This window comes from Myiozetetes cayanensis, unplaced genomic scaffold (genome assembly GCF_022539395.1).
Source record: "Myiozetetes cayanensis isolate MyiCay16 unplaced genomic scaffold, myiCay2020 scf2-11, whole genome shotgun sequence".
Taxonomy (NCBI): Eukaryota; Metazoa; Chordata; class Aves; order Passeriformes; family Tyrannidae; genus Myiozetetes; species Myiozetetes cayanensis.
The window spans coordinates 56,330,754-56,344,414 of record NW_026087411.1 but is presented as its reverse complement, the minus strand read 5'-3'; the positions used below and the strand labels follow the sequence as shown (position 1 = coordinate 56,344,414).

The window sequence follows — 13,661 nt, the reverse complement described above, 5'->3', positions numbered from 1 at the left end:
TACATGGTAAGAATTTTTTTGCTGTTCCTTCACTTTATCATAGTTTTCAAGATTATCAGAGGCCAACGCATTCCAGATTACTTTAGGTTTTCCTCTTAGGATATTGGACCTACTCCTGTAACTAACTGCTAATGTTGCAAACATGACCAGGAGGTAAAAAGGCACACTTATGATACACTCCAAGTAGGAAAGCAAAGCAGCACTATCACACTGTTGTCTCTCCTCTAAATCTTCATGCTTCACACTTCATTGACTGCCATTTTTAGAGTATAATACAGTTCACAAAATGAGGATTAGTCTCAAATTTACTTTCATTACCAAATATTTGTGTTGTTGCTGTAGTCTACAGCTGTTGTATCTGCACTCCCAGCTGAAGACCACTGTACTTCAGGGACTTCCTCCGACAGTGGTTCTTCAACTACGACCATGCAACCACCCAGATCTGTCAGTGCACAGGGATGGGAGCTGTTTTATAGTGCTACCCTCTTGACTCTGGTTGAACACCCACTAAACCTCTTGGCCTCATGGACCAAGAACACCGCAGGAAACACTGCAGTATGTGGCACTTGTCTCTTCAGCACAGGTAGCAGCCTGCCTTAAGAAACAATGCCACTCTGAACAACATTAAACTCACACCTCTGCTACTGTCCAGACCAGACTCTCGGAGCTGGTCCAGCCACTCAGTAGATGTGAACGACATGAGACTAAACAAGCCAAGCAGTCCTTCAGCCTTGGAACAAAGCACACAGTGCAAGGGAAGAGAATTGATTTGACGATCCTGGCCCCATGCAGAGCCTCAGCTCTTCCCTTCCATCTGTTGTCTTCACCTCCTGTTTTCATGACTTCCTAGGAGGAAAGAGTGGTACAAAGCAGAGTCACACAAGACTCCTCAATGGTCAGTATAATTTTGTTTCTATCTAAATATCTGTATGTTGAGAAACACCTTCAATAAGATGACCATGAAAACATTAGGAAGAGGCCACGTAAGACAGGTTTTCAGGAAAGGTCACTTTGAGCAGCTTGGCCTGAGGGTAACAAAATACACACCTTGGATGGCACGTGTCACCCCATCTGCTTCACCAGGCACCCCAAGGGCCTGGCTCCTTCCCCAAAGGACGGGAGAGTCTGCTTTATCCAATGCAAACAAAACAGTAAGGAAAAATACTGTACCTATCACCACAACCTAACATCTGCGTAATTTTCTAAACGTTTAAATCATATTGCAGTGGTACCATGACTATGAAACGCAGCTGAAAATGTTCTTCTTCCCTAACCATCAGATTAAGCCACTGAGACCTTTCACTTCAAATGAAGTAACACAGCCTGGGTTAAATATATCAAGCCACTGATTTCAGTCAACGACAACTTTAAATTTTAATATAGGTTACATAAAGCAACTTCAGTTCTCAAGAACAGATCTACTCTGCATCACAAACTTTTCACGTTCCAGGTGCTTCATTTTTTAATTCAGTTACTGCTTTTTAAAACTTCAGAGGGCATCTGAGCACCTGCATGCCTAAAGAAGGATAGATAGCTTTATCTCAGTTATGAACACATTTGAATGCAAGATCTCACCACTTATACTTTAAAGTAGTTTCATAAAGGAAAAGCACGGTGTTTCCCTTTGATTTCAAAGGGTAAAAGGTTAGTTCATAGGTACAAAAAGCTAAAATATCTCCCCATACAACATCTACTGTCATATGCTGCATCCACTTCCACAATGTGATAAGCAGACGATATGCTTATCCTCAATATGTAATATACAAAGTAAAATAATAAACTGCACAAACATTAATGAAATAATATTTTCCTTCTCCAAACAAAACACTGCTTCCTGAAAAAGCATGCAGAGATCACCAGGCAGTGTACTTATTTCTCTCAAGAAAGGTTACATACCATACATTTTATATTTCTAATCCTAATCTTTTATTCTTAAACCAAGTATTTCTTCACTACTGTGTATGTCCACTACTTCATTTCCTACTTACTACAAAGAAAAGATTATTTTGTTTTAGTTCTACTCCCTTCCAGTTTGTGCAAACACTTCCTGAAAATGAAGGGGATTCATCCCACTCTTTCTGCACAGAGTACAGTGCATCTTTAATCCCATGTTATTCACTCCCCATCACCATCTACTGTGCCATGGTTCACCCCAACCAAAGAATATGAAATAACAAAGAGATGTCCAACTGCAAGCTACATCATGAGGTCAAGAAATGCAGAACTAAGGTTTCTATGCTAGCCCAACGGTGCTTCTCATGACACTAGTTTTCTTCAAGCTCTTCTACGCTATAATCACGTAACGACAGTACAGTAACATAACTGAATTTATGTCCTACCCATTAAAAGGCTTTGGAAAACTCTGTCTTCCCTAAAGCAACAGGTAGAAGTTCGGCAGTTGTCACAATTATGTCACAATTTCAACAGTACTTTTACAGTGAATGAAACTTTATTCTGGATACAGAACTTTTAACCCAATTCTCCAAATACCATCAGAAGCAATTTTTCCATTTCAGCATGATTTCCTGACTTCCTGATTTCACAGTGCTGGCTGAAGCAGCAGTAGGGTAAAACTGGTAAAACTTAAGTCAGTGCTTCTCTTCCTACTCAGAGCCCCTGCAGGCAAGAATGACATTACTGCAAATAGTGTTGAGTTCATGCTGTAGCTCCTCAGGATAGTTACAGGTCACAGCAAGGAGTTATTTTAAAACTGCCCATAGGGAAAAAAATGTGGCTCAAGGAAAGAGTTTGAGGTTAAACAAATAAATAAATGAGCTGTGTTCACTAAGTCAGCAGTATGAGGTCTGATAAAGACATCATCACACAGGTTCTTCTCTCTCTATTACTACCCTGAAAGTGCAAAGCTGAAATTCACTTCACTACCAAGGAATCCTACATCATGAGGAAAATCCAGCAGACCAAAATAACTTCAGCTGTATAAGTTGGGGGAAGCAGCACATATTACTTGGTTTCACACAAATATATTAGACACAAATTTATTTAAATAGAACATGAAACTGCAGTAGATACATTTCTGATAAAAGTCAAGAAAATCAGTGCAACATTTTAGCCTGCACAGGTTTGTTTGTTTTTTTAACAGTCCAAAACGGAGACTGGAAAAAATATTAGTAGGAATTGTTAAAGTTCATAAAAAGCTAACCACAATCAGTATTCTTTTAATCTCAAGCAGGCAAATATTTTTGTTTTGTAAGGAACTGGTAAGTGTGCCCACAAGGGAACAGTAAATGTTCCAAGGGTAAGGAGCTGCACGAATGTATTAATCCAATAATAAGTACAGAGGGCACACAGGCTATCTGCTGAGCCATGCATGAGCTTCAATAACACTGGCTGTCAAGACTCCCCTATTAAATGATAATGAAAAGCACCTAGTAAGAGACGGTGAAAATCAATTAACTGGGGAAATGGCAAGAGAAATAAAATATAGCAGTTGAACACTTCTCTACTCAGACATACAAAATGAAGCTTTCTTCAAGTCTAAAAAGCAGAAATGTCATGATAAACAAATAAAAATACAATATTCTTTCAAAATTCAGGTCAACTGCGCAACATATCAAGTACCTGTAGTTCCTGCTGAAACAAAAAGGGACTTGAATGAGCTGGCTCTTGACAGGGTAACCCCCTTTGTTAAACAGCCAGTGTAAAGAAAAATCTAGGTTAACCTTTCCCAGAACACGGACATTCTCCTGTTATTTTAAACTTATTGTCTGCCCCAGGGACAGTCGATCTGCAGGCCTCCCTGCTGGCTGCCTGCCTCTGTCCTCATGGCTGCACTAACACAACACAATGCCTCCTATAACAGACTGTGGGTACATCCCCAGTGAAGGTACTAAGGGTAAAAACTGGTCTTTAAAAAATATGCTGCACCCTCTGCAAGAAACCTTTTTTACTACTGGAGGAACCCTTGCAAGTTCCTTGTTTCTCATTTCCCTTTTCTGCCCTCAGCGCCTTTTCCAGCTTCTCACAAGTAGTGACAGCCCTGGGAATGACACTTTAGAACAGAAGAAATCTCCACATGAAACACCCCTGATATGGTTTTTACTCCATAAATGGACTAATTCAGGACTTACTAAAAAGGAAGGTAACCACTTTGGAAACATGGAAATGGCCAAAAGAAACAAGCTTTTCCCCTTTTCTATTCTAGATGGTCTTCCAGATAACACATTTACTTGCCTCTTCATAGCAAAAACATTTTTACTCTATTCCCTACATTTGAGTGGGTAAATCCTGCTAATGTTCCAGATATGCTGCAGGCAGAAGAACAAATAAATTTCTTCCAAAGCCTTCAATCTGAATATGTTTGCAAAGACTGTGGCAAAAACTACTGTCCCCTTAGGACATGCCTTTGTGAGTAGCGGCATCTTACCTCTTAGTACTGACTTGAGGTTCAGCTTGGCTTGTCTGTGCAGGTCCTCCACACAAGGCGGTCTTGAGGAGGGTAGGAAGACATTTTCCTGCTGGTGCCATGGAGCAGTATAATGCACAGACCATCTACTCTCTTCATCTAGGTTGGAAACAGCTGCAGAGAGACACAATGGTAAGAAAATTAAATGTTACTGCAGATAGCTCTATTATGAAACCCCACATGTAAATCTGCCGCACATCATCTAAAAATGATGTTTGCCACTGTAGACCCACCAAAACGCTCTCTAGAACCTCACTTTCCTAACAGTTATAAAACACACTTCCTCTCATTTCTACTCTAAAATTTTTTCTGTAGGAAACACCTTTCTCTCTTTCCCATGTGTACACTTGCTGTTTTATTTACTCTGAACTTGCAATTCCCCCCTCCTTGCTCTCAGTCTTCACAAAGGACATTAGCTTCCCCATCCCCTGATCGTGGCAGGAGCTGTGAAGTGCAAAATAGCTTCCTCTTGCTCAAAGGTGACCCTGGGAATGTGACAGTCATCATGAGAGATTACAACAGGTTCATTTGTACTGGGAAACAACCTTGTCTGACCTCAGGCTTGCTCAAACCAGGCAAGAAGATTCCAGTGAAGCAAATAAATTAACTACTTTCCTTTGTCATGAGTGGAAAGTAGATCTGAACAAAAGCAACTCCATGGACAAATACTGCTCAGAGCACAACAGCACTGAAGAGGGATGTCTCTGGCCACCTCTTTGCAGCCAATACATGCGTGAAAATAAAATACAGACCTTGTTCAAGCTCAAAGTTCCCTACAGACAGTCTAGCAATGAATCAGCCAAAGCACATATTGCAGAGATTTGTTTATTATTTATGTTTCCCGAGAGAGTGCCACTGCCTTTTGTTTCAAGTTTATCATCAATAAAAACTTCTACAGTTGAATAGCCTTATCCCTCCAGCCTGCTGTAAACAGAAAAAGGGCAGTTTGGGGTCATATTTTATGGTCCCCCAGGCACCCTCTGGCCTTCAGCCAGTATGCTGCACATCCTTGCTTTTTAGCTCTCCAAAGCAGAAAAGGCCACTACAGCTGTGCTACCTCCCAAGCACCTGCCCTGCTGCCGCAGCCCTGCTATCCTGGGCCTCGCTGTCAGCTCTGCATCTTCCCTTCACTTTCTTTGCTGCTGCGCTGCCTGTAGCATCACTCTGTGAAGTTTGTCTGATGCCCCTGTGGTAGCAGAAGACGTACGTAAAACTGAGAAGCAGAACGGAGGCAACAGGCTCCTGACATGTGAAAAATTACGCTTTCCTTAACACCACTGTGCATCTGCTGGGATCATTTCAGATGGAAATAATTGGTATTTTTCGAAGAAAATAAGCTATGCGTCTCACTTCGAAACCTATCTACAGCCTAATACTCTATGCCTGTTTTTTCCTAAAAGGACTTGGGATAGTGGGAAGGTCCTTATCTACATCTCCTCAAATTTTTTAGATTAGTTTCAGACCTCGAAAAAGGTTTTTAAAGACTTTCAATGTCCTCATCTCTGAGTCTTGGTCTTGCATCCCGTCCCCTCTCACAGACACTGGCTGCAACAAGGCAGATACTCATTCAGTCTATGCCCACCTTTCCTGTTCTTGCTAAGCAGAGGTCAAACCTAAATCACGACAACCAGACAAGTCACCACCAACCCGGTTACAGCATCAGTCACCCCGATCTAACAGAAAAAGTGACAGGTAAAGTCACTGAAAGGCACCCTCGCCATCCCCTGACTGAGCAGGTGGGTGGGGAGGGGAGCAAGGTTGAAGGAGGAAGAGGAGGGAAACACCAGTCACTAAGTCCACCGTCTCGCTGCAGTCCTGCCACACCAAAATTAAGGTTTACTGCTCGTGAGAGTAACACTGGTCATCAAAACTACTCAACAGAAGTGCTGTGCACATTTGCCAACTAATCTCTCCAGGGTGATTTGTCTGTCCTTCATGACTTAAATGAAGAACTGTGATTTTGAAAGCCACTCTGAAACTAGAACATAGTTAAAAACCAAACTTCGTCTCAGAACAAGCTTTATGTAGATACCTCAGAGACACAAGCCCACATCTGCACAAGCAGAGACAGATGTCTGACAAACCATAAGGATGCCACGACACACAGCCCAACACCTGGGCACAACTGTGTGTCGCGACACCGACACACCCTGTTTTGTCACTGATTTCCTCATTTCACACGGAGAACTTTGGCTCCTTCAGTATCACCGTGACAAAGCATTTCCAAAGCAACAGTGTCCCAACGCAGAGGTCCTAAAGACCCTCACAAGGCTGCCTCCACACGCTCCACAACGATCAACGAAGAAGAGAGAGAAACTTAAAAAGAGGTCAAAGGAAGCAGGAGGAAAGCCAAAGGGAATTGCACTTTCCTGTAGAATTGGGTTGCCTCCCGAAAAGACAGGGAGCACACACAGCTACTTACTCTTTCTCTTGAAAAGTTTCATGAGAGATTTAAGCTTTGTGTTGATGAAAACCACCATTTTCAAGGTGTGGAATTGCGATCCTGGAGTTGAAGTCCCGTAGAAAGGAGGAGTTGCAGAAAGGTGACTGCCAGATTGATCCTGTTCAAACTCCACACACTAAATTTCTCCAGGCTTCTCCCCTCTGCCTTTCTTTTCTGAAATCACTTTAAATCTGTCTAGACCTTTCTGATGGACGAAATAATTCACAATGCTTTAAGCTGAATTCTTCTCCTCACATGTAACCTTGTGGGCTGAAAACAGCCAGTTTTAACAAGCAAAACAGGAGAAAGAAGAAAAAAAAAAAAAAAGCCCAGCTGTTATTCACGTTCGCGCAGGACCAAAAATCGGGCTTTCTTGCTGTCCACGCAGTTATACTGCTCTTGTTCTCCTCCTTCCCTCCGCTCTCCAAGTTAGGCTACTGCAGAAAGTCCCGAGCTGGCAGGTGCTTGCGCTCCTTCCCATCGCTCCAGCCGGCTCTGCCGGCGGAGCAGCAGGAGATGCCGGCACCTTCCCTGCCCCCGCCCTCCTCCCGCCGCACCTCCCCGGTGCCCGCCGGCGGCGGGGGGGCCGGGCAGCCCCGGCCTCCTTCCAGTTGCAAATGAGCGTTGCATTTTCGTGCAAATCAGGATGCCCCGGCTTTCCCACCGCTCCCAACACAGCTCCTTCTCCCTCCCCTTCCCCCTCCCCCTTTTTTTATTTTCACCCCCTCGCTCCCACTTTATTAAGGATCAAGAGCTGCGCCTTAGCTGGCTGCAACGCACAGTCCCGGTTCTGCACTGCCTCCCCTTCCAGTCCACTGCTCCCCCCCCCCCAGTCACTGCCATTGCCTGGGACATCAGCCCACTAATTTTACATATTGAATTTCATTCAGTTACCTCCTAATTTATTCTTATTAGCGTCATCTCAGACCAGATACATGGAAAACAAAATCGAGTTATTTCTGGCTAATAGAGGATCTGTTATTCATCAAATGAAATTTGTGCAGGGAGATGAAATAGCCCAGCTTTTTGAGATGCATATTATATCCTTGTGTTTTAAAAATGTATCTGTACAGAGGCCCACAGCCATGCTTCCTAGGAATGAACTGCAATTTTGTAGAAGTTAAAGGGAAAATTCTAAGCACCAAATGAATGTGCTCAGCAGGGCATGCCCTTCGCACAATGTTCAGGCTCAAGAAGCAAGCCTTCCCTCACAAAGCAAGCTTAGGAAACCCCCTCGGGTTAACAATGAGAAGGATTTTTTTTCCTCGGGAAAAGAAAAATGCCAGCAGTGGGGGGCTCAGGCTGACCTCGAAGCTGCAGCAGGATCTGGCCTCTGGAGCACAGCATGTGAAAAGCAGATGCTCCACAGGAACTTCTAAGTTTCACCAAACAGTTGAGACTCAGCAGTGTGCAGAAAAGACTGTAAATGAAGTCTGTTCATCATTGTCTGAACACGCTATTATCAACATTTTATCAGTATTTTCCAAATCCAGAAATTTTACAATTACAACATGGGTTTGACATCAAAACCGCCATTAGAAGCAGGTCTCTCCAGCAGCTGCTCATCCAAAGCACATTTTGAGTGGCTCACCTCTGCCAAAGGGACCGAAGACCACAGTGCTGTGGCAGCAATGGCAGGGAAAGCACCTCTGCTTTTTGCATTGATTTCCATCAAGCACTTTACACAGAAAAATTACTCTGGCATCAAACTCGGATATCTAGATAACTATTTAGTGTTGGGTTTGAATCAAATACACAATAATGCTCCTGTTAGAAATTTGTCATTACTCATCATTAAAACAGCTTTAAATGCACGCTTGCTGGACAAACTCTGAAAGTGAGTGCAGAGTGAGTCCATTTCTAACTCCAGCAACAATGCCATTCGAAAGCAAACCAAGAAGGAGGTAACCTCCTTTTCTAGGGTGGTGTCAATCTGTTTTAGGATGCAGGAAGTGCCTTTTCCTACACGTGCCTCTTCCTTAGCATGCACGAAATGGGGCATTTGCACGGGGAAGTTTCAAGCTAGAAAATGAGGGAGACTGGGCTACTGGAAGCAAGACAGACTCTGCACAATGTCTTTATGGAACCTCAAAGAGTCTTACAAGCCCTGGAAAGCAAGATTTGTTCCCTTTTCATGGTCAAGCCCCTGTGAATCAACGTGATCCTGAGTATTTTGGATGGCTCAGGGAACCCTTACCCATTTCATCCCGGGCTACAATGTGTGCCAAGTGCAGTGTTTTTGTTATCGCATCCTCAACCTACCCTGGAGCATTTCATCCGCCTAAGAACAAGCACTTGATCACTGACCTCTAGCCCTGATCTGCAGTATGGAGGCAGACATTCAAATCCCGTAACAAACAATACCGAAGTTGATGTCTGCCTTTCACCAGCGCCCGTCCTCCGCCCTCCCCCCCCATCCCACCCCCGACTTTGCTTCCACCTTCCCTCAGGTCATGCTGTTAAAGAGGTCAAACATCAAAAATGGCTATCAGGAGGGGCTACCCCAAAGGAAAAACCGTCTGGCTACTTGTATCTGCATCTCTGAGAATCTGCGCTAGTTCAACAACAACCAGAACATCTTCCCCACTTGAGACAAAGCCCTTGACTTCCATGAAATTCATTAGGTTGTCTCAATCCTGCATTTTTTACATGCTTTTCCGCTCACAAGAAACTATCACTGCACTTGGTATCTAATGGCAGTTCTCTGAGAACTGTAAACACCAAATGACTGTGCTCCTCTGCCCTCTGCCTCACAGTGTTGAGAGAAGAAGGAGAAGATGGGGCAGTTCAAGAAAATTTATACTACAGTCATTACACAGATAAAGGACTTTAGCCTCTAACGTTGCCAATCAGCAGACAAACCCACAAAAGTCCTCACCAAACAACAACAAAGCCACCTACAATTTACTTGATAGGAAAAATTTAAAAGTTTGTAAAAGCTGCATAAACCCAACATCAACAGTAGGTGTGTACACACTGATATCCTTCTTTATAAGCAGACGACTCAGAGACAAGTAGCAGACTGGGGAGACCTTGCTCTGTGACACACTAGCTACTCCACCTTGGACAAGTTAATATTAAACCACCACCTCGGTCAGCACGTCCTTACAAGCAGGGATCACACTCACTTGCCACCACACAAGAATCACAGAAATACAAAGGAATCAGGAATATCTCAAGGAGTACAGAAAATATGGACATGCTCAGCAAATGCTGATTCTCACTTCATACCGGATGGGATTGGTCACACAGTCTGGCTCAGAAGAAACTTCTTCCTAACAAGTCAGGGACTAAAGCAAAGAAAATGAGAGGCACAAGACGCAGTGCCAAACAGCATCCTCAAAATCATGACTGTGCAATGGACTCATTAGAAAAAGTCTTTTTTTTAGTTCACACTACAATAGTTTTTAAATCCTTGAGTGGTTAAACTGATTGTAATTTTCTAGTAGAAGTCACACAGATCCAAAGAGAAGTGAACAAGAGCAGCTGTTTGCACATGGCATGCCTGAAACGCTGTAGCCATTCCTTCACTCCTCTCCCTGCTCTATCCCCTCTTTAGAGGGGCTTTCCAGCTGACCTGCTCCCAGACAGCCATCTGGGACAGCCACTGCACCCCGCTCACAGTGACATACAAAATCAGCACCTGTGAAACAATCTGGAAAAAATCACCTTCCACAGAAATATTTCCAGCTAGCCCCTGGCGGGTGGGAGGGGGGAAGGGGAGACTCTCCTGTGTAGCCCCCATTCACAAATCAGTGCCCTGAACCTTGCACCAGTGCACAAGATCCACTGAAGAAGCTGAGGCTTTATAAAAAGGCAAATGTTGAAAAGTGAAGTACTTGAGTTGTTCATAACTACAGTCAAAGCAGCTGCCAAGCAGCAGCCCCAGTGTCAGCTGTCCACAGGGACACTATGGAATCAGTGAGAATCAACTAATGTTCTTCTCTTCCTACTCACCAGCCCATACATATATGCAATACAGAATTTAGGAAGCATTTAAGCTAAAAAAAGTTAAAGCATTTTAGAATAGCTAAAGCAACCCATCCCTGTTCCACCCCACAAACGAAGACAAATTTTACCACTTTATTTTCATGAAGGAGAGGTAAACCCAACACATGTATCAAAAGTTCATTAAAGGAATCACCAAACTACTAAAATATACTATCATCTCAAAACCTAAACTTCAAGCTGCAGGCCTTAGCAACTTTATTGGACAACTCAAAAATTCACATTAAACAACTGTGTAGCATTTGTGACATTTTAAGAGGAAAAACAAAGTAAAACCATTCAACTGAGCTGGGAACTGCATCGCGAGAGCTCTTCCAGTGAGACTCTGTTCAGTGCTCAAAAGGGAAAGTGGAAATGCTGGCAAGCAGAGGTACTCGAAAACAAATCAATGCCTTTGGTTTTTACAGACACATCAGTGGGTCGCTCGAAATGAGTTTCCATTGTACCACACTACAGCAGCTTGCTGGGGATGCGTGGGGAAGAAGCTGTAAAGGGCAGTTGTTTCCAGCATGTCTGCAGGGATGGGTCTGTGTAGGACGTGCTCAGGATTGCTCCCCTGCCACCCCTGCCCACCCACTCTGAGCAGCTGTGGTGTCCGGAGGGGTGAGGCTATGGAAGTGACTCCCATGCACCCCCTCCCCAGGCTGCACAGAGGCACTCAGGCATCTGCAAGGCAAGCCTGAACCTGAGGAGGCTAATAAACCCTTTCCTGCAGGTCACAAGGCTCCTTCTTGGCTCAGACCAATACTACCCAGCTTTGAAAGCAGCACTTTTACTTCCAGGTGAGACTTCCATCATGAAGAAACATCAAGAAGGCCAAAATGCCTCAAGTGTTTTCAAAATTAGCGCCCAAGCTTTGTGCCTGTTCTGGCCACCTTCACCCATGCTGCCATCCACTTGCTGATGCCTAAATGGAATCCAAGACACCCTTGCAGAGCACAGGAGCCAATAATTTATGGTCAGAATGGCTTTCTCCCTCCCTTAGACCTCGTGCCAGCTGGTCCTCTCCCGGCATCTTTCAGGAGAACAAAAGTGCTCCCTCCACAAAGGCCATTCCAGGCAGCACTGCATTCAGCTGCCCTCCCGTCTCCAGCTCCGCTTGCTCACAATGGCCTCTTTCAAGGCAACCTCAGCCTTGGTGAAGCACGATACTTCTCCAGCTATTGAGATATTACAATTCATTAAACCTGGGATCAGGAGGAAGAGGAGGAGGAGAATGCACAGGGGAGAGGGAACAAAGGAGAAAAAAGTATTTTATCCTAAAGCCACCACAACAAAACACCAAGAAGGACCCATGCCCTAGTGAAGGGGCAGGGGAGCCAGAGCTGAGCCTGTCCCTGTGGGGGCAGGTATTGCTTCGAAAGAGGGTACCCGGCTGCGCCCTCCTTTATCCAAGCTCATAAAGGATTATGGCTGCAGGCTCTGGGAAAGGGGCTGCCTGGCGCGGGCAGGGGGAAGAGGGAGCAAGATGAGAAGGAGAAGCAACACAACCTAAGCCAGAGAGGACAGAAAAGCAGCAGACTGATTGATCTGATGATCCTATTTAGGTCACAGCACAATAAAGCTAATTCATTCCTTTGACAATTGAAAACATCTTTCCACAGGATCCTCTATCATGCAAACACATCAGCAGAGAGAAAAGGCAGCATTTGGGCAGGGCTGCCAGCAGACAAAGCAGCAGTTTCTTTTGGTTAGGGCATCTCCTCACACACTGTAATAGCAGACAAGAGAACAGAAAACATTTAGTGAATGTGCAATTTTGTTTTACTTTAAATTGCAGGGCACAATCCTTTTTCCTTTGGCCATTCCTGAACCCCAGCTAAGGCAACTTCAGCTCCCAGAAGAGTACTATTCTCTCTCGACTAGGAGTACCTTCTTAAAATGTTACCAGGAAATATTCTCAATTTAAATTCAGAATATGCCTGAATGCTCCTGTGCTATGGTTTGTCCTGAAGAGCTGATCAAAAATGGCTGGGGCAAGTAAATTAGTCTACAAAATCTTGACTCTTATTTGCCCTAATAATGCACCATAGAGAAAATCCTTCTCTTCTGAATTAGTGATTGAAAGAATACTAGCCAGACAAGTTTGCAAGTCTTCTCATTAGAATCAACCTGTAGGATTAGGAGCGAAACTAACAAAATCAGACTGCAAAAATTCCACTTTTGAACTTCTGTCCTAAACCGTCTCCCTGTAATTCCATCTTTGGCAGCTGTGCACTTGTGCATCCACACTAATATCCAAGAGACATCTTCAACTAATCTCAGTCTGCATTCTCCTTACAGGCGTCCTGAATCGGACACGCTGCCTGCTCATTTCACTTATTCAAAGGTCACAGAAAGAATTTTTGTAGCCTATCTCAGCCTCCCCGCCCAACATTGCTCTTTGGCATACTTTTATTTATATACAGATTATCATGATATAAGTGGTTGGCAGATCTTTTTTTTTTTTCTGCTGACTCTCAATAAACTCTCGGTGAGTCTCATTTGAGCTTAGAAACATACTGTCTTAAAATTAGACCAGTACATTCTATAGTTTCCTAGGAACATTTACACCCTATATCAAAGAAAAGTTAAGCTCCTAGTTACAGGGCCTGGGACCAGTTTATCACTATGTGGGTATAACCAAAACTGTGTATCCTACACCCTCTATGTCATTTCTGATGGACTGTTAATAAATGGATTGTTTGCAGCAGCTGCCCAGGGCACACCTGACATCTCAGGCTACAGGCTGGGCGTTAAAGAAACCCTGCATGGCAAAGGAGTGTTTCTTTGCCTTCACACCAATGA

General features: G+C 43.9%; 1 protein-coding gene across 11 annotated transcripts in view; it reads right to left on the bottom strand.

Moving 5' to 3' along the window:
- NHSL1 (NHS like 1) overlaps positions 1-13,661 on the bottom strand; it is a 181,293-nt gene that overhangs the window by 49,750 nt on the left and 117,882 nt on the right. For 10 of the 11 annotated variants that reach the window (XM_050315074.1, XM_050315075.1, XM_050315064.1 and 7 more), the window contains exon 2: positions 4,385-4,537. In XM_050315074.1, coding sequence (XP_050171031.1) covers positions 4,385-4,537 — 153 coding nt within the window. Of the gene's footprint in view, positions 1-4,384; positions 4,538-6,845; positions 7,339-13,661 lie in introns of those variants that run through there. The other variant, XM_050315072.1, reaches the window with a different exon arrangement.